The following is a 22,448-nucleotide window of genomic DNA, read 5'->3' on the forward strand; positions in this document are numbered from 1 at the left end:
GGAAGAGAAGCCGCTCCATTTGACGTTTTTGGCTGGAATTGAGATCGGACACCATGTCGCGATTGGAAAACCCCTGATGTACCTAAACAGTGGAAACCCCCCACAAATGACACTATTTTGTAAACTAGACCCCCCAAGGAACTTATCTAGATGTGTGGTGAGAACTTTGAACCCCCAAGGGCTTCACAGAAGTTTATAACATAAAGCCGTACAATTAAAAAATCATATTTTTTCCACAAAAATGATCTTTTCACCCTCAATTCTTATTTTTCCAAGGGTAACAGGACCCTAAAAGTTATTGTGCAATTTTTCATGAGTACGTTGATACCCCACATGTGGGGGTAAACCACTATTTGGGCGCATGGCAGAGCTCGGAAGAGAAGCAGCGCCATTTGACGTTTTTGGCTGGAATTGAGATCGGACACCATGTCGCGATTGGAAAACCCCTGATGTACCTAAACAGTGGAAACCCCCCACAAATGACACGATTTTGTAAACTAGACCCCCCAAGGAACTTATCTAGATGTGTGGTGAGCACTTTGAACCCCCCAGTGCTTCACAGAAGTTTATAACGCCCGGGCGTGAAAATAAAAAATTTGTATTTTTTCCACAAACATGATCTTTTAGTCACCATTTTTTTATTTTCCCAAGGGTACCAGGAGAAATTGGACCCCAACAGTTGTTGTCCAATTTGTCCTGAGTACGCTGACACCCCATATGTGGGAGAAAACTACTGTATGGACACACGTCAGGGCTCGGAAGGGAAGTAGTGACGTTTTGGAATGCAGACTTTGAGGGAATGTTCTGCGGGTGTCATGTTGCCTTTGGAGAGCCCCTAATGTACCTAAACTATTGAAACTCCACACAAGTGACCCCATTTTGGACACTAGACCCCCCACGGAACTTATCTAGATGTGTGGTCAGCACTTTGAACCCCCAAGTGCTTCACAGAAGTTTATAACGCTCGGAAAATAAAAAAATCATTTTTTTCCACAAAAATGATATTTTTGCTCCCAATTTTTTATTTTCCTAAGGGTAACAGGAGAAATTGGACCCCAAAAATTGTTTTTCAATTTGACCTGAGTAGGCTGATACCCTACATGTGGGGGGGTAAAACACTGTTTGGGTGCATGGCAGAGCTTGGAAGGGAAGGAGCACCATTTGACTTTTTCAACTCAGAATTGTCTGGAATTGAGATCAGACGCCATGTTGCATTTGGAGAGCCCCTGATGTGCCCAAACAGTGGAAACCCCCAATTCTAACTCCAACCCGAACCCCAACACACCCCTAACCCTAATCTCAGCCTAACCCTAACCCTAGCCCTAACCCTAATGGAAAAATGGAAATAAATACTTTTTTTATTTTATTATTTTTCCCTAACTAAGGGGGTGATAACGGGGGGTTTGATTTACTATTTATGGTGGTTTTTATATTTGGCAGCTGTCGCACGCTAAAAGACACTTTTTATTGTAAAAATAGTTTTTGCATCACCACATATTGAGAGATATAATTTTTCCGTATTTTGACCCACCGAGTCATGTGAGGTCTTATTTTTTGCGGGACGAGTTGACGTTTTTATTGGTACCATTTTCGGGCATGTGACATTTTTTGATCGCTTTTTATTCTGATTTTTGGGACGCAGAATGAACAAAAGCCAGCGTTTCATGAATTTCTTTTGGGGGAGTGCGTTTACACCATTCCGCGTGCAGTAAAATTGATAAAGCACTTTTATTCTTCAGGTCAGTACGGTTACAGCGATACCTCATTTAGGTCTTTTTTTATGTTTTGTCGGTTTTATGCAATGAAAACTATTCTATATAAAAAATAATTATTTTTGCATCGCTTTATTCTGCGAGCTATAACTTTTATTTTTTCGCTGATGATGCTGTGTGGTGGCTCGTTTTTTGCGGGACAAGATGACATTTTCAGTGGTACCATGGATATTTATATGCGTCTTTTTGATCGCGCGTTATTGCACTTTTTGTTTGGCAGTATGATAATAAATCATTATTTTTTGCTTCGTTTTTTATTTTTATTTTTTAAGGGGTTCACTAAAGGGGTTAACTAATGGGATAGTTTTATAGGGCAGGTCGTTACGGACGCGGCGATACCTAATATGTGTACTTTTATTGTTTGTTTTTTTTATTTCCAAAAAAAAGGATTTATTTTGGGGAATTTTTTTTTTTTTTTTTTCTAATTTATTTGGCGTCTTTTTTAAATTTATTTTAACACTTTTTTTTATTTTTTTTTAACTTTATTAAATAGTCCCAGGTGGGACATCACTGTCCTGTGACAGATCGCTGATCTGTCACATCACAGATCACTGTGACAGATCAGCGATCTGTCAGAGGCAGTGCAGAAGGCTTCCTCATGCCTGCGCTTTGCAGGCACTGAGGAAGCCAGCTTCCTGCAGGCCCCCGAAGGCCCCCCGTCGCCATCTTGGATTCGGAAAGATGCAGGAAAGGAGCCCCCCGCAGCAGCGCTGCACATTGCGCTGCCGTGGGGGGCTCAGGGAAGCACTGAGGGAGCCCCCTCCCTGCCGATGCTTCCCTTTAACCCCCGGTACACCGCGATCGTGTTTGATCGCGGTGTGCAAGGGGTTAACGTGTTGGGGCGGTCCGTGACCGCCCCTGACACATTGTGCCGGGTGTCAGCTGTGATAATCAGCTGACACCCGGCCGCGATCAGCACGTGGGCGCCGCTGATCGCGGTAGACGTACTATCCCGTCCATGGGCATAGGGGCCCGGGTCCCATGGACGGGATAGTACGTCTGATGTCAGGAAGGGGTTAAACGGAACCTGCCAGCAGGATTGTGCACAGTAATCAACAGACAGTGTCAGGTCGGCGCAGTTATACTGACTAAAATGATGATACCTTGGTTGATGAAATCCGTCTTGTGGTTGTTTAATCTTTATTTTCAGTTTTGGGTTAATGATATGCTTGTGCCCTAGGGCAGCCTGGAGGGGGAGTCTTTATGTGGTGCTCTGATTAGGTATTCATAATGCAGACTGCTGACAGGTCACTAATCCGTTGTTGACCTGCCCCCTAGTGTGCATAAAGAATACCTGTATATACTGAAAAAAAAAAAACTTCTGCAGGCAGGTGTCGGCCGTGGCACCTGCGCTGCAGCATAATCTCATGTTTAATGTGCAGTTACTATATAGAGTTGAGCTTCTCCTGAGGTGTATAACAAAAAAATTAAAATGGCACCCGCCACGCCTGTACAATAACAGGTATCAGTGTACATAGCTGTGATACGATAGCTGCTATTATGTATTTCCTCCTCCAAGATGGAGCTGCCTGCACCTGATGAGTAGCAGCTCTCGGCAATAGTGGAAAACTGCTACTGCGCAAGATGGCACTGCCGGCGCCTGTGCAATAGCAGCTATCGGATCACGGTGACTGGAGTGGCATGTCATGAAAAGCACATCTGATGAAGCACCATTCCAGTCATCTGATCACTAAGACTCAAAGTCTCCAAAAATTCAAGCTAAACAGCAGAAAAAAAGGCAGCAACACTTACCTGCCCAGATCTTGGAACAAATGCACTACAGGGTGCAGCCAGCCCATAAAGCAAGATGTTTGCAACACAGGAGCAAAATACCAGATCAAACAGCCACTCTCCACCTACCCATTCCTGGAGGAGGTGACTGCCCAGTATACAAATGCACAATAAAGGCCCGCATAGGACGCTGTTCACACAAGGGTACTGCATAGTGTCTGGTTCACAACCTACTGTATTAGTCACGCCCCTACTTTTCAAATAGGCAGGCTGGGCAGCGCACTCTCAATACATCACATTATGAACACCCCTCATGCAAGACCAGATGTGTTTGGCCCTGGCTGCACCCCGAAAAATATAGTGCAATAATAGTGAGGTATTAGTTGATATTTTGGCCAAAATACATGAGCTTGTAACCCACGCCAAGGGTCCCCACACTTACGAGTCCCTACACTAAACTAATTAGCAAATCCACTAAAGAAGACTCAAAGTCACCAAAAATCAATTTAAACAGCATACAAAAAGGCAGCAACATTTACCTGCCCAGATCTTGGATCAAATGCACTACAGGGTGCAGCCAGCCCATAAAGCAAGATGTTAGCAACACAGGTGCAAAATACCAGATAAATCAGCCACTCTCCACCTACTCATTCCTGGAGGGGGTGTTCAAACTGATGCATTGAGATTGTGCTGACCAGTCTGCCTATTCGAAAAGTAGAGGCGTGACTAATAGGCTGTGAACCAGACACTATGCAGTACCCTTGTGTGAACAGCGTCCTATGTGAGCCTTTATTGTGCATTTGTATACTGGGCAGTCACCCCCTCCAGGAATGGGTAGGTGAAGAGTGGCTGTTTGATCTGGTATTTTGCTCCTGTGTTGCTGACATCTTGCTTTATGGGCTGGCTGCACCCTGTAGTGCATTTGTTCCAAGATCTGGGCAGGTAAGTGTTGCTGCCTTTTTTTCTGCTGTTTAGCAGTCAGGTACCTAAAGAAGAGGACATTATCGATTTCTATTCCCCTGAAGACCACCAGAGCATACTGTGCTGGACCCTCCACAGTTAGAGTGGATGAGTATACATCATTCTATTATGCTTGCTTCTGTAAATTATTTTTCAAAGGGAGTCTGTCACCAATTTTTTTCCACCTATTCTGGGAACAGCAAGATGTAGAAGTTGAGGTAGTGACACTAATTCTGGCAATGTATAACTTACTGGGCTGCTATGTGTAGTTTAGATAAAATCATAGTTTTTTCAGCAGTGGATTATCATTAGAAGATGAGTAAACCAGCTGCCAGGTAGTCAAGCACATTCATGAGCTCTCTATGACCACGTCCCCATTACTGATCAGTAGATTTCTGTGTACACTGTACATGGGCAGAAAGCTGCCAATCAGTGATGTGGGTGGGGTTATACAGAGCTCAACATTCAGAGAACTGCTAGATCTGCAACAGAGAAACAGTTATTTTTATAAAAAATGACAGCAAGCAGCCCAATAAATGACATATGACATATCTCTGGAATCAGGGTCTCTGCCATTGCAATATGATGCTCTCAAATGGAGTAGCAAAAAACTGGTGAGAGATTCTTCTCAAAACTGGACAACTGCTTTAACTGGAAGAAAGGCTAGCTAAACAATATGGTGTGCATTACCAGTAAAATGTATTCTTATCTGTTGTCATGCATTAACATGTTTTTTGTTTTTTTCAATTTCCAGGCACCAAAGTCCAGAACTATTTGAGCAGAACCTTAAAGAGGTAAAGTTATTTAAAATAGTTGATAAATTAAAAGTAAATTAAAAGCCATTTTTGCTGTCATGATGTTGTAATTTGCTTATTCATTAGTACATTACACGAAAAAATGTGTGACTAATTTTCTTCTAAATGACAAAAAGCAGAATTAACCATTTTACCAAGATAACCAATGGTTTGATCACGACTGCTCTGTAATTTTTTAAAGACCCGTGCAGCTTCCTCCTGTTATTCAATTCATTAGGGCTTGTTTATCAAGTGGATACAGATAGCTAAACTGAAAAGAGGATACATTGCCAGACTTCTGAAAAGCACAGAACACTTCAGCACAGACCATGAGTGTTCCTGTCTTTAGATTTGAATGAACCTCGAATTCCACTTTGAGTCTAGGCTGTATTGTGAGTCAGTGACTGCGCAGCGTGTAACCGCAGGTCATTCTACCTACCTGTTATTCTGCATCTGTTGGGTTCTAGAGGGACAAAGTGTATATGTTGCTCAATCCTGAGCCGGCTGTAAAAACATGCCGTTGGCTGAGTTTCCAGTAAATGAAGAAAAAGGATAAATGTTGATTGCAACCTTGCACTATGATTATTTTTCATCCAGTATCTAGGAATTGCTGTAATAGCCCTGCCCTATAGAATATGTACAAGGCAGCTAGAATGCAGTAAATGAACAGAGATATTATGTTAATCTACATATTGAAATTTATGAACTTTTTTAAAAAATTGAAATCTTATACTGATAAGGGGGAAAACTCATACCCTACTGCACTTTACATTAATAAAAAATGGCTATTATTGGGAGCTACTGTAGGAAAGATTTGCTGTGTAGACGCTAAGAAAGGAGATAGCAGTATTCAATAAAAGTGCTGTCATCTAGGTGCTTCGAGTCTGTTATTAAAAGGGGTATTAGAATTATTGAATGCTGTGGCAGATTAACATTAAAGCCTCTTTCACACATCCGGTTTTTGTAATCCGGCACAATTCGGCAAAATTTTTCATAACCGGATCCAGCATCGGATCCGGTTTTGTCCCATAAGCTTTCATGGTCGCCGCATCGTGCCGGATGGTTATGCGTCGTGTCCGGTTGTTGCCGGACACGGCAAAAATTAGTCGCCCGGCATCTGCAGAAAACGTTCTCTGCAACGTCTTTTGTCAGCGCTGGACCGGCTTTTTCCACAGCGCATGCCCGGACTCTGTGAATGTTAACCCCACAAGTGCCCGGCGAGAGAGAGATCTCTCTCTGTCACCCGGACACTTGTGAGAGATCTCTCTCGCCGGGCACTTGTGGGGTTAACACTCACAGTGTCTGGGTGAGAGAGAGAGATCTCTCTGTGGGGTTAACCCCACAAGTGCCCGGCAAGAGAGAGAGATTCTCTCGCCTGGACACTAAGTGTTAACCCCCCATGTCTCTCTCTCCACCCCCCTCTCCTCTCCCCTCCCCTCTCCTCTCCTCTCCTCCCCTCACCTCCCTTTCAGCAGCTGTCTCTCAGCGGCTGCCTCTGTCCACCTCCTCCTGCGGCTCCTTTAAATCATGTCCGAGCCTTATCGTCTCGCCGCATACACATCCGGTGTCACGGCTGCAGGCCGGATCCGGCGGCCCGGCTTTTCGCCGCACGCCGCCACACCCCAGACACCGGATGTGTGAAAGTAGCCTAATCCTTCATCTATTCTTTTTGATTACCATTATATGGGAAGATGGGGAGTCCCTTCTGTATGGTGTTATATCATTTTATCTTGTATCTAGTGTTCATTCATCATGGTCATGTTGTTGGTAACGTTGATTATTAGTCTTCCTTCACACGGGGGGGTTTTTTATGTTTAAAAAAATGTGCAAATAGATGTACAGAAAACTCAAATGATAATGAAATAGATAAAAAATAAATAATGCAAAGCAAAAAATCACATTGATTGTACGTTCACGACCGGGCCAATTTTTACAATTCTGACCACTGTTCTTTTATGAGGTAATAACTCTGGAACAATTCCATGGATCCCGGTGATTCTGACATTGTTTTCTCGTGACATATTGTACTTCATGTTAGTGGTAAAATTTCATTGATATAACTTGCGATTTGTGAAAAAAATGGAAATTTGGCAAAAATTTTGAAAATGTCGCAATTTTCCAACTTTTAATTTTTATGCCCTTAAATCACAAAGATATGGCACACAAAACACTTAATAAATAACATTTCTTCCCACATGTTTACTTTACATCAGCACAATTTGGGAACCAAAATTTTTTTTTTGTTAGGATGTTATAAAGGTTAAAAGTTGACCAGCGATTTCTCATTTTTACCATTTTATTTTTAGGGACCACATAAGATTTGAAGTCTATATGATAGAAAATGCCCAAAAGTGAAACCATTCTAAAAACTGTACCCCTCAAGGTGCACAAAACCACAGTCAAGAAGTTTATTAACCCTTCAGGTGCTTCACAGGAATTTTTTGAATGTTAAAAAAAAAATGAACATTTAACTTTTTTCACAAAACTTTCACTTTTATTATTTTACCAAGGGTAACAGGAGAAATTGGACGGCAAAAGTTATTGTGCAATTTGTCCTGAGTACACTGATACCTGATATGTGGGGGGAACCACTGTTTCGGCGCATGGCAGAGCTCAGAAGGGAAGGAGCGCCGTTTGACTTTTTCAGTGCAAAATTGGCTGGAATTCAGATCGAACGCCATGTCACATTTGGAGAGCCCTGATGTGCCTAAACAGTGGAAACCCCTCACAAGTGACCCCATTTTGGAAACTAGAACCCGCAAGGAACTTATCTAGATATGTGGTGAGAACGTTGAACCCCCAAGGGCTTCACAGAAGTTTATAACGTACAGCCATGCAATTAAAAAATCATATTTTTTTCACAAAAATTATCTTTTCACCCCCAATTTTTATTTTCCCAAGGGTAACAGGCCAGCAAAAGTTATTGTGCAATTTGTCTTGAGTACGCTGATACCCCATATGTGGGGGTAAAAGACTATTTGGGCACATGGTATAGCTCGGAAGGGAAGCAGCGCCATTTGACTTTTTTGTCTGGAATTGAGATCGGACGCCATGTCGCGTTTGGAAAGCCCCTGATGTGCCAAAACAGTGGAAACCCCCCACAAATGACACCATTTTGGAAACTAGACCCCCCAATTAACTTATCTAGATGTGTGGTGAGAACTTTGAACCCCCCAAGGGCTTCACAGAAGTTTATAACGCCCAGACGTGAAAATAACAAAATCATATTTTTTTCCACAAGCATCATAGTTTAGTCCCCAATTTTTTTATTTTCCCAAAGGTAACAGGAAAAATTGGACCCCAAAAGTTGTTGTCCAATTTGTCCTAAGTACGCTGATACCTCATATGTGGGAGAAAACTACTGTATGGGAACATGTCAGGGCTTGGAAGGGAAGTAGTGATGTTTTGGAATGCAGACATTGATGGAATGGTCTGCGGGTGTCATGTTGCCTTTGGAGAGCCCCTGATGTACCCAAACAGTGGAAACCCACCACAAGTGACCTCATTTTGGAAACTAGACCCCCCCCAAGGAACGTATCTAGATGTGTGGTGAGCACTTTAAACCCCCAAGTGCTTCACAGAAGTTTATAACGTAGAGCCATAAAAATAAAAAACGCCCAGGCGTGAAAATAAAAAAATCATTTTTTTTCCACTAAAATGATATTTTTGTCCCCAATTTTTTATTTTCCCAAAAGTTGTTGTGCAATTTGTCCTGAGTAGGCTGATACCCCATATGTGGGGGTAAACCATTGTTTGGGCGCATGGCAGAGCTTGAAAGGGAAGGAGCACCGTTTGACTTTTTCAACGCAAAATTGGCTGGAATTGAGATCAGACGCCATGTTGCGTTTGGAGAGCACCTGATGTGCCTAAACAGTGGAAACCCCCCAATTCTAACTTCAACCCTAACCCCAAAACAACCCTAAACTTAATCTCAGCCCTAACCCTATCCCTAATTGGAAAATGGAAATAAATACATTTTTTTTAATTTTATTATTTTTCCCTAACTAAGGGGGTGATAAAGGGGGGTTTGATTTACTATTTATGGCAGGTTTTTGGTACCATTTTCGGGCACGTGACATTTTTTGATCGCTTTTTATTCCAATTTTTGGGACGCAGAATGAACAAAAACCAGCATTTCATGAATTTCTTTTGGGGGGTGCGTTTACACCGTTCCGTGTGGGGTAAAATTGATAAAGCAGTTTTATTCTTTGGGTCAGTACGATTACAGCGATACCTCATTTATGTCTTTTTTTATGTTTTGGCGCTTTTATGCAATGAAAACTATTTTATATAAAAAAATAATTATTTTTGCATCGCTTTATTCTGCGAGCTATAACTTTTTTATTTTTTCACTGATGATGCTGTGTGGTGGCTCATTTTTTGCGGGACAAGATGACATTTTCAGCGGTACCATGGTTATTTATATCCGTCTTTTTGATTGCGCGTTATTGCACTTTTTGTTTGGCGGTATGATGCTAAAGCATTGTTTTTTGCTTTGTTTTTTATTATTTTTTAAGGGGTTCACTAAAGGGGTTAACTAGTGGGACAGTTTTATAGGGCGGGTCGTTACGGACGCGGCGATACTAAATATGTGTACTTTTATTGTTTTGTTTTTTTTATTATTTCCAAAAAATGAATTTATCAGGGAATTTTTTTTTATTATTTATTTAGGGATTTTTTATAAATTATTTTTACACTTTTTTTTTACTTTATTTTATTGTCCCAGGGGGGACATTATTGTAATGTGTCAGATCGCTGATCTGACAGTTTGGACAGCACTCTGTCAGATAAGCGATCTGATTGGCGCTGCACAGGCTTCCTCCGTGCCTGCTCTCTGCAGGCACTGAGGAAGCCGCCTCCCAGGGAAGGAGGCCCCCGAAGCAGCGCAGCAAATCTCGCTGCTCTGGGGGTCTCAGGGACGCTCGGAGGGAGCCCCTCTCTGCCGATACTTCCCTGTGATAATCAGCTGACACCCGGCCGCGATCAGCGGCGCCCCCCTCCGGGAGCGCCGCTGATCTCTTAGACGTACTATGCCGTCCCCGGTCATATGGGCCCAGGTGCCGTGGACGGGATAGTACGTCTCATGTCAGAAAGGGGTTAATTGAAGGAGTTGAAAAAAAAACTCTTCAATTGCAAAAATTTTTCAACAAAGTCTCCTCATTTCAGCGGCTCAAAGGTAATTGGAAAAATTAATTTTAGCATGAATGAAATGTTCATTTTAAATACTTTGTAGAGAATTCCTTGCAGGCAATGACTGCCTGAAGTCTGGAAGTCTTGGACATCACCAAACACTGGGTTTTCTCCTTTGTGATGCTTTGCCAGGCCCTTACTGCAGCTGACTTCAGTTGTTGCTTGTTTTGGGGTCATTGTGCTTTAAGTTTTGTATTAAAGAAGCAGTCCCATCTTAATTTTTATCCCATTAATATATTTTAAATCATAATATTATATAGCACTGTGTACTTACAGTTGCTCAATTTGCCTTTCTACTCAGCTAATTCTTCTCTTTTCCATTAGGTGTACGACAACACAAGGTTAAAAACTGACCAGCTGAATCCTTCTAAGCTCTATGTAGAAAGAGGAGGTCAGTTTTCCATGTTCGAATTATGAGTAACTGCAAAAGCCCCTAGTAGGGCGAGGAGCAGAGCAGCTGGGTCAGGAGTTGAAGAGGGAATGATAAATGCAGGGACAAGAGACTTCCTGTTTCTAAATAGCGCAGAGAAAAGAAAGGAGCTGGGCAGAAAGGCAAACTGAGCAATTGTAAGTACACAGTGCCATATAGTATAGTGACTGCAAGATATTAAGAGGATGAAAAGTTTGATGGGAGAAGTGCTTCTTTATGCATGTGAAGTGCATGCTCATTGGGGTTGGGATTTGGTGATTGACTTAGTTATTGCAGAATATCCCACTTCTTTGCCTTAAAAAACCCCTGTGTTGTTTTTGCAATATGTTTTGGGTCATTGTTTACCTGTACTTTGAAGTGCCATCCAATCCAGCGTGCTGCATTTGGTTGAATCTGAGCATAAGTTCATCCAACTGCTTCTGTCTTCCGTCACATCATCAATAAATACCAGTGACTCAGTGCCATTGGAAGCCATGCATGCCCATGCCTTCACAATACCTCCACCATGTTTTAGAGAGGATGTAATATGCTTTGGATCATGAGCCGTTTCGTGCTGCATTTGGTTTAATCTGAGCATAAGTTCATCCGACTGCTTCTGTCTTCCGTCACATCATCAATAAATACCAGTGACTCAGTGCCATTGGAAGCCATGCATGCCCATGCCTTCACAATTCCTCCACCATGTTTTAGAGAGGATGTAATGAGCTTTGGATCATATGCTGTTCCATGCCTTCTCCATACTTTCTTTTCTTCATAATTCTGGTACAGGTTAATCTGTTTCATATGTTAAAGAAAGATTTTTTTTTTTGGCAATGTCTACTCTGGCCTTTTGTATTTTAAAGGCTGACTAATGGTTTGCACCTTGTGGTGAACCCTCTATAATTTTTTCTCATGAAGTCTTCTCTATATGGTAGACTTAGATACTAAAACACCTACCTCGTGGAGCGTGTATATTGTAAAGGTTTTTTTTTTCTTCAAGGAAAGGATTCTGCGATCCACTACTGTTGTTTTACATGGACGTCCAGGCCTTTTTTGAGTTCCCAGGCTCACCACTGTGCGTTTTGCATAATATACCAAACTTTTCATTTGGCCACTCCTAACATTTCCGCTATTTCACTGATGGATATCTTCTTTTCTCAGCCTAATCATGGTCTCTTTTACTTACATTGAAAGATCCTTTGACTACATGTTGTGGGTTCACAGCAACAGCTTCCAAATGCAAATGCCACTCTTGCAATAAGCTACAGAACACTTACCTGCTTAGGCCTGTTTCACACTTCCGTTTTTGTGTCCGCCAAACGGATCCGTTTCCGTTTTTTTGACGGAAACTGATGCAAACGGATCCGTTTTTAAAAAAACGGATCCGTTTTTTTGACGGATCCGCGGTAACCACTAATGGAAGTCTATGGGACAAAAAAAACGGATCCTGCAAAAAAATGGCGGATCCGTTTTTTTACGGAAACCAACGGATTTTGACGGATTTGAAAAAACGGAAGTGTGAAACAGGCCTTAGTTGATGATTTATTAACAAGGGAGCAGCCCATGCCACCCAGTAAAGGCTTTTGAGATAATTGCCCACTTACTTTTGGTCTCTTGAAAAAGGGGTAGACACATATTAATGAACTGTAATTCCTAAACCCTTACTCTAATTAGGATATGAATATCCTCAAGAATACCCTGAGAGTCTGCATTTTTAACTCATATTGATCATATAACTGTATCTTGAATATGTTTTAGTGAACAACTTAAATTCCAAAACTTGTGTCAATGTTTTAATATTTCTGGATCTAACTGTATAATGTCAGCGTGCGAAAAGAATTTAAACATTCCTCCCATAAAAAAGTGAGTTATACTTTACCTGTGTCTAGGTAAACTGGATACCAAGCGTAATCCGTATCCTTTTACAGATGAACAAAAGTTAGTCACGTAGCTTCCCAGACTAAAAAATGGCAAATCTGCAAACATCTACCACTGATGCCGACCTTATAAAATTATGGCATACAACTGTATCTAAGCTGCTATCATAGTTGTTATTGTTTGTATGTCCAAAACTACGGTACATACTAACATACAGTGATAAGTAATGACCTAAGATTCCTTGATGGGGGGAGGAAAAAATTCATTTTAGCGGGAACTGCCCTCTAAGCACAACAAGGATTCTTAATGGTTGGCATTAGAGACTATTTCTTGGAAAACATTACAATAAATATATAAGCGAGATTGCTCTCCACTCATCACAAAGCACTTATTAACCTTCACCCTCCAGTGCAACTATTATTAAAACTATTTGTCAGTATCACCCATTCTGTTCTTCTACATAGCAGTGAGGTTGAGAACCTAGAATTGCCAATAATAGAGCAAACATCAAAAATAATAGAAAAAAAGCAGCTGGAGCCATGGGGGACATCAAATTGTTGTACACTGGAAGAAGATTAAAAATGCATAAATTATACATTTAAAATTCTTGATTTGCATCTGCTTGAGTCATATATTGATGCTTTAAAAATAAATAAGGGTCACAGAAATGGCAACTCATCTGGGTAATCTTAGTGCTAAATCTTAGTGGGCTATATTTTTGTGTTTCTTAAAAGGTAATGTGTCACCACCTGGGATATACTGTATATGACCTATTAATATGGGAATACAGGTAATAAAAATGTTACACTAGTCCTACCTGTATACCTCATATTAATGGTCTTGATGCTGAGAAATGTTATGTTCTGTCTTTGTGCTAATAATATATTCCAGGCTCTGAGGTGTAATTATGGCCCTGGAATCCTGCGCCCTGCACTCTCTCAGAAATCCACACCTATTCCTCCCTTCTTTGGGAACTGCATTTAGGGATCTTCTGCGCAGGCGCCAGGGAGTCCCTGTGACCTCCAGCATGCACGACGATAAGGTGCTCTCCCCACTTCCTCCTTGCATAGCCTTCGCTAGGAACCATGTGTACATAGTAATGACTATGCAGGTAGAAAGTGGGGAGAGCACCCACTGGCGGTCACTGGAGTGGAAGTTGCCGGAACATGCACAGAAGATCCCTGAATGCAGTTGCCATAGAAGGGAGGGTGAGGTATGGCTTTTTGAGGGAGTGCAAGGCGCAGGCGCAGGATTCTGGGCCATTACTGACGCTGATGGGAGGGGGTAATATTACAATGAAGACAGGAAGCAGGGATTTATTCCAGACACCGCACACCCGGAACCTGGAAGAAATCATTAACATACAGAATAATATAATACAGGTAGGACTAGCTTAACATTTCTATCACCTGCATGCCCATATTAATAGGTCATATAAGTCACGGGGGTGACAGATTCCCTTTAAAATTTTTGAAATGTCTTTGTTCAGAAGCTTACATGTTGTAAAATACATACCATGCTGCATAATGCTGTTCAATGTCAGTCCTGATATCTGGGTTCGCTTTTGCTCAGTCTTACCTTCAATGTGATTCTAAGCACAATTCTGATTAAGTTTTGTACAATCAGAATTAAGTTTTGATTCACATTCAGGGACAGGACAGACTTTATACTGAGATGATTGAGCTCAGTGCATGGATTGCTTAAGCAGCTTTCAATGTATTATAAAAAATGCAAGCTGCAAAAAAAACAAAAGTGCAAAATATTTCATTAAAATTAAATATATTTTTTTTTCACTTTCTACATGCAATTAAATATTTGCTACTTTTTTTCTTAGTTAGCCAGTCACTCCTGAGAGGTACACACATTCTTCCTGTGTTGTTTATATCAATGGTGCACAACCTAAAGCCCGGGGCTACATGCGGCCCACAGTGCCATTCAGTGCGGCCCTGACCGAATAAACAGAAAAATGCTAGACTGACAAGGCAGCTACACAAAGAATAGTAATGACAACCAGCTGAGGAGTAGGATTTGTCAAGTATTAATGATGCACTGTGTAGACATCTCTGGGTGCTTCATATATCAGGTGAATAGTTTTACTTAACCCGTATGGCACTCCAGAAAGGAGTATGTAAATTAGACAGGCCGTCTTCCGTGCCTGTGGCTTGTTCCACTTTAGTTTATGGGAGTTCTGAATCATTAGGCAGTAAGCAAAGAAAGCATCAGCTATTGTAGATGGCCATTTGCATGTATGACCTCTTCAGGGCCTTGTCACATCGTTTTTTATGAGGATTTAGAAGCAGATTTTAGGGGGTGTGTGCCCACGTAAGCGTTTTTTTTTGCAATTTTTAAGCGTTTTTACAGGCAAAAATGCTTAAAAAACGCTTACAAGAAGCATCCCATTCATTTTAATGAATTCTGCACTTTCTGTACTCATTCTTCCTGTATTTTTTATATCAAGGGTGCACAAACTAAGGCCCACAGTGCAATTCAGTGCGGCCGTGACCGAATAAACAGAAAAATGCTAGACTGACAAGGCAGCTACACACAGAATAGTAATGACAACCAGCTGAGGAGTAGGATTTGTCAAGTATTAATGATGCACTGTGCAGACATCTCTGGGTGCTTCATATATCAGGTGAATAGTTTTACTTAACCCGTGTGGCACTCCAGAAAGGAGTATGTAAATTAGACAAGTCGTCTTCCGTGCCTGTGGCTTGTTCCGCTGTAGTTTATGGGAGTTCTGAATCATTAGTCAGTAAGCACAGAAAGCATCAACTATTGTAGTTGGCCATTTGCATATATGACCTCTTCAGGGCCTATTCACATCGTTTTTTATGAGGATTTAGAAGCAGATTTTAAGGTGAATTTACACTGGCCGATTGGCTACATGCAAGACAATTGGTGGTTGTTTACTAGTCTTTGGACAGGTAGACCAAGCTTCCATAGGCATAGAACGATTGTTAACAAGAGCATAGAATATAATTGTTCTGGGCAGCATATGAGGTGCTGCCAAATATTATGATTTTTAATCATACTGATACATATTTTCAGATGACCAATGACCATTTTGCTCTTTCATCGGTTGATTGGTTGCCCGTTTGTAGGTTTGAAAGCCTCCACCCTTACATGTTTATGCAGGCTGATGAGTATTTCTAGAAATGCTTGTTCCTGATTACTAGCCAATGTAATTGCAACCTTACACAGTACTGGATGGTAAATGTACTTTATGGCAGCTGCAACCAATGGCAGCTAATAATCATACTCATCTGTGTCTATAGTTGCCACCTTATCAGCACCAAAAGCAGTACATTAGAGCCGATGTCACTAAATCCCCTACCCTAGTGATAACAAATCGATTAGCTGCCCACTTTCCAGTATTTGCAGCAAAGCTGGAAAGTAAGCTGCAGAAACCAGAAATGGCGACCATTGTGTGGGACTCAGCACTTTTTTGAGCCCACGAGAGGAGATAATTCTGAGTACCCACCTTACATCAGTAATGAGCATGTAATATCCCGTTTTAATTCTACCATACACCTTTAATATTGCACATAAAGATCATATCATTCATAAACTCTAATATTGCTTTGGGGTATCCATCAACTCTAGTGTTTAGTAGTTGTCTTCAAAGTCAGATCCAAATGGGGTTATATTCTGCTGAACTATATGGATCAGTAATTGTATCAGAGGCTGGGCTCACCATAAGACTTTGTGGTGGGCCAATCATATCATGGTGGCTGATGTGAAAGCTGTTTAGCAGGTATTTCCAGGTTAAAAGAAGCTTCTCCTACCATCCCCCTCCTATAATGAGGAGCAGTTCAGATGTAACATTTTGCCATCATTTTATAAGGTTAGTCTCAGTGGCAGAATATTTGCAGATTTGCCATTCATTAGACTGGAAAGTAGATGGAATGGTTCTATTAAAGTGATTATGGGAAGGAACTGATGGTTGTGTCATAGCCATATAATCATTAAAGTGACTTACATTAGGGTCTTTAAAATATATTTATGCATCCACGTCTTACACAAATGTCAATTGTTTGCTTCCTGATTTTCAGCATACTGTAGTCGGAATATAAAGATCCTTCCATGTATAAATCCTTACATATTTCTGTTTAATGAAAATAGTGAGTACAAATGCTAACACAGTATATTTTACTTTTCATTCCATTGCTGAATATTTTACAGCACTCCATGAAGATAATCCAGTGTTAATCTGACATTCCCATGTATAATATGCAATACATAATTCTATTCTTTCTGCGATGAAGAACACCTACCTCTAATGGCGTCCTCAATACTAAGCCGGTCCTGTTTGAGGCTACAATGTGCAATTTATAAAGTAGATTATACTAAGCTATATACCTCTCAGTTAACAGCAGTGGGTATGACATCACCATGGAGAACTCTGGTGCACAAAAGCCCATCTCAGCACTTAAGCTCCCAGTAACTGTTGCTAGTTGCAGTCATTTCTCCAGCAACATGATTTATAGTAATTAATACATGAAGAAGGAAAGAGAAACATCTTTGCCAAACACATGTGCTGTGTCTTCATGAGGTTACATGTGCTGTGTCTTCATGAGGATACATGTGCTGTGTCTTCATTAGGGTACATGTGCTGCGTCTTCATGGGGGTACATGTGCTGTGTCTTCATGAGGATACATGTGCTGTGTCTTCATTAGGGTACATGTGCTGTGTCTTCATGAGGATACATGTGCTGTGTCTTCATGAGGGTACATGTGCTGTGTCATCATTAGGGTACATGTGCTGTGTCTTCATGGGGGTACATGTGCTGTGTCTTCATGAGGGTACATGTGCCCTGTCTTCATGAGGATACATGTGCTGTGTCTTCATTAGGGTACATGTGCTGTGTCTTCATGAGGATACATGTGCTGTGTCTTCATGGGGGTACATGTGCTGTGTCTTCATAGGGGTACATGTGCTGTGTCTTCATGAGGGTACATGTGCTCTGTCTTCATGAGGATACATGCGCTGTGTCTTCATTAGGGTACATGTGCTGTGTCTTCATGAGGATACATGTGCTGTGTCTTCATAGGGGTACATGTGCTGTGTCTTCATGAGGGTACATGTGCTGTGTCTTCATGAGGGTACATGTGCTCTGTCTTCATGAGGATACATGTACTGTGTCTTCATTAGGGTACATGTGCTGTGTCTTCATGAGGATACATGTGCTGTGTCTTCATGAGGGTACATGTGCTCTGTCTTCATGAGGATACATGTACTGTGTCTTCATTAGGGTACATGTGCCCTGTCTTTATGAGGATACATGTGCTGTGTCTTCATGAGGGTACATGTGCTGTGTCTTCATGAGGATACATGTGCTGTGTCTTCATTAGGGTACATGTGCTGTGTCTTCATGGGGGTACATGTGCTGTGTCTTCATGGGGGTACATGTGCTGTGTCTTCATGGGGGTACATATGCTGTGTCTTCATGGGGGTACATGTGCTGTGTCTTCATGAGGATACATGTGCTGTGTCTTCATTAGGGTACATGTGCTGTGTCTTCATGAGGGTACATGTGCTGTGTCTTCATGAGGATACATGTGCTGTGTCTTCATGGGGGTACATGTGCTGTGTCTTCATGGGGGTACATGTGCTGTGTCTTCATGAGGGTACATGTGCTCTGTCTTCATGAGGATACATGTGCTGTGTCTTCATTAGGGTACATGTGCTGTGTCTTCATGAGGATACATGTGCTGTGTCTTCATGAGGGTACATGTGCCCTGTCTTTATGAGGATACATTGCTGTGTCTTCATTAGGGTACATGTGCTGTGTCTTCATGAGGATACATGTGCTGTGTCTTCATTAGGGTACATGTGCTTTGTCTTCATGGGGGTATATGTGCTGTGTCTTCATGGGGGTACATGTGCTGTGTCTTCATGAGGATACATGTGATGTGTCTTCTTGCGGGTACATGTGCTGTGTCTTCTTGGGGGTGCATGTGCTGTGTCTTCATGGGGGTACATGTGCTGTGTCTTCATGGGGGTACATGTGCTGTGTCTTCATGGGGGTACATGTGCTGTGTCTTCATGAGGGTACATGTACCCTGTCTTCATGAGGATACATGTGCTGTGTCTTCATGAGGGTACATGTGCTGTGTCTTCATGAAGGTACATGTGCTGTGTCTTCATTAGGGTACATGTGCTGTGTCTTCATGAGGGTACATGTGCTGTGTCTTCATGAGGATACATGTGCTGTGTCTTCATGAGGATACATGTGCTGTGTCTTCATGAGGATACATGTGCTGTGTCTTCATGAGGGTACATGTGCTGTGTCTTTATGAGGATACATGTGCTGTGTATTCATGAGGGTACATGTGCCTTGTCTTCATGAGGATACATGTGCTGTGTCTTCATTAGGGTACATGTGCTGTGTCTTCATTAGGGTACATGTGCCCTGTCTTCATGAGGGTACATGTGCCCTGTCTTCATGAGGATACATGTGCTGTGTCTTCATGAGGGTACATGTGCTGTGTCTTCATTAGGGTACATGTGCTGTGTCTTCATTAGGGTACATGTGCTGTGTCTTCATGAGGATACATGTGCTGTGTCTTCATTAGGGTACATGTGCTGTGTCTTCATTAGGGTACATGTGCCCTGTCTTCATGAGGATACATGTGCTGTGTCTTCATGAGGATACATGTGCTGTGTCTTCATGAGGGTACATGTGCTGTGTCTTTATGAGGATACATGTGCTGTGTATTCATGAGGGTACATGTGCCCTGTCTTTATGAGGATACATGTTCTGTGTCTTCATTAGGGTACATGTGCTGTGTCTTCATGAGGATACATGTGCTGTATCTTCATGGGGGTACATGTGCTGTGTCTTCATAGGGGTACATGTGCTGTGTCTTCATGAGGGTACATGTGCCCTGTCTTCATGAGGATACATGTGCTGTGTCTTCATTAGGGTACATGTGCTGTGTCTTCAAGGGGGTACATGTGCTGTATCTTCATGGGGGTACATGTGCTGTGTCTTCATGGGGGTACATGTACTGTGTCTTCATGAGGATACATGTGCTGTGTCTTCTTGCAGGTACATGTGCTGTGTCTTCTTGGGGGTACATGTGCTGTATCTTCATGGGGGTACATGTGCTGTGTCTTCATGGGGGTACATGTGCTGTGTCTTCATGGGGGTACATGTGCTGTGTCTTCATGGGGGTACATGTGCTGTGTCTTCATGGGGGAACATGTGCTGTGTCTTCATGGGGGAACATGTGCTGTATCTTCATGAGGGTACATGTGCTGTGTAGTGATGGGCGAATAGCATCATTGCTCGGGTGATCTCCAGACCCGAGCATGCTCGGGTGATCTCCGAGTATTTTGGCCTGCTCAGAGATTTAGTTTTCATCGCCTCAGCTGCATGATTTGCGACTTGTAGACAGGCTGAATACATGTGGGAATTTCCTAACAAACAGGCATTCCACACATGTATTTAAGCTGTCTAGCAGTCACAAATCATACAGCTGAGGTGTGACGAAAACTAAATCTCTGAGCACGACAAAATACTCGGAGACCACCTGAGCATGCGCGGGGTGACACAAGCAATGAGTATACTCGCTTATCACTAGTGCTGTGTCTTCATGGCGATATCACTTTAAAAAGGGAATATTTTAATAAATGCTGCATGAGAAAAGTATATGCTGTAATATTAAAGGCTAAACTGAATGGAATTAGGTCAGCAAATGAGAGGAGATCAGAGACCTATAATTCAGAACGACCTCTTATTTTTTCATTAGAGATCACAAGCCACACCAAGTATCCTGCAGTTTCTTTTTCTGAAAAATTTATGCGGAAAGTAAAAATCATTTGTTTAAAATTGGAAGCATATATAGGTAAAGTAAGGACCAATGTCAGGTGCCACTATAAGTGAAACATGGAGCCATAATATGGTATATAGTGGCATGTAAAAGTTTGGGCACCCCTGGTCAACATTACTGTTATTGTGAACAGTTAAGCAAGTTGAAGATGAAATGATCTCTAAAAGGCTTAACGTTAAAGATGACACATTTCCTTTGCATTTTAGTAAAAAAAAAAAAAAAGATATGCATATATTGTCTTTTTTTCATGTTAAAAATTGCATAAAAATGGATATTGCCAGATACAAAAGTTTGGGCACCCCTGGAGATTTGTGTACTCAGATAACTTTGGTTTTGTGATGCTAGTCACTACTTACAGCCAAGCCATGAGTCAGGATAGTCAAGAAGTCCAAGGTCAGAAGGCAGAAGGGTGCATCATAAACAGAAGGAAGAGACAAAAGCGTAGTCAGGCAACGTTCCAAGGTCAGAATACCAGGAGGATAGTGGATCAGAGCAGAATGGGTTAAACAGATGTTTGGTCAGAACGAGGTCCAAGCTGAGGCAACAAAATATCAACACAGACGAAACAAACCACACCAGCTTTATGTACGTCTGGCAGTAGTCTGTAAGAAACAGCTCAGTTAAGTAGCATGGCAATCTCCTGGGATAATGAACACTTGGAGACTGCAGACGCTTCCCAGTCTCAGTGTTGTGAGCTCATCTGTTCATTCATCTTTTGTGTCCGAGGATCTCCCTCTTCTGGTGAAGGAAGGTAGTGAAGCTGATTACCAAACACCTGATCAGGTGGATGGTGACTGGGTAACGGGAACTTCTGACTGGATATAAGGCAGCCGACGCCCTTCTGAGTCGCTGGTGATTTCTCTGCTGGATTCTTGGAGACCAGTCTGATTCCTGCTTCCCAAAGATAAGTTTTTGCTCTGCTATTGAACTTATTAGTTTTTGTTTTGTTTACCTTGTTTTTTGGAGTTCAGCCATCCCCGCCCGGGGGTGTGCCGGATTCTTTTTCCTTGATCAGTGTTCTCTTTTGCTCTGCTTCCAGAATATTCTGAATGCTGATATAGGGTTTGAAGTCTAGTGACTTCATGGTCCTTTTTGCTTATCAGTTGTGTTGGTAATATTTTTAGCAGGGTTTTCTCGGATTGCAGACAGCAGCTTTTCTATCCTGTCCTTTTTAGTTAGCTTGGGCCCCATCGTTTGCTCAACCTATCTTTCTATCTGTGTTAGTGTTTTCATCTTGCTTCACCGTCATTATATGTTGGGGGCTGCCTATTGCTTTGGGGTCTGCTCTGGGGCAGTCAGTTTTTCCCTTTTCTCTCTTTAGGCTTATGTAGATCTCCGGCTGTGATGAGGTGTCTAGGATCACCGTAGGAACACTCCACGGCTACTGCTAGTTGTGTGATAGGATTAGGGGTCTGCAATCCGCTAGTTTCCAACCTCTCTGATTTTCTGGGCTGAGCTTGTGTTTTGTTTTTTCCTCCTCGGTGACTCAATCATAACAGAATCACCAGCCATACCGCAGATTCTAGGGTACTCAAAAGCAGGAAGGAATTGTTTAAAAAAAAAAAAGTGTCAGAATTTTTTTTTTTGTGTATATTTTTTCCTCTTTTTCTCTGAGGCCGTAGGAGGAATATTTTTTTTTTTTTCTGATGGAGTTTAAGCAATTGTCTGATCGTGTGGCGCAGCTTGCTGCTGAGGTGTGGGGAATTTCCACCTATCTTGCTCGTTCACACGCTGCTGAACCAAAAATCCCCACTCCTGATGTGTTTTTTGGGGATCGGTCTAAATTTTTGAATTTTAAGAATAATTGTAAATTATTTCTTGTCTTGAAGCCTAACTCATCGGGGAGCTCTGCGCAGCAGGTTAAAATTGTCATCT

General features: G+C 41.9%; 1 protein-coding gene across 3 annotated transcripts in view; it reads left to right on the forward strand.

Moving 5' to 3' along the window:
* Window positions 1-22,448, forward strand: part of SHANK3 (SH3 and multiple ankyrin repeat domains 3) — a 609,395-nt gene that overhangs the window by 112,090 nt on the left and 474,857 nt on the right. For all 3 annotated transcript variants that reach the window (XM_073579308.1, XM_073579309.1, XM_073579307.1), the window contains one exon: window positions 5,218-5,257. Coding sequence is in view for 1 of the 3 variants with exons in the window: in XM_073579307.1 (XP_073435408.1) it covers window positions 5,218-5,257 (40 nt within the window). In the remaining 2 variants the exon portion in view is untranslated. The remainder of the gene's footprint in view (window positions 1-5,217; window positions 5,258-22,448) is intronic.

The sequence above is a fragment of the Dendrobates tinctorius genome, unplaced genomic scaffold, assembly GCF_039654945.1.
Source record: "Dendrobates tinctorius isolate UK_male_01 unplaced genomic scaffold, ASM3965494v1 ptg000062l, whole genome shotgun sequence".
NCBI lineage: Eukaryota > Metazoa > Chordata > Amphibia > Anura > Dendrobatidae > Dendrobates > Dendrobates tinctorius.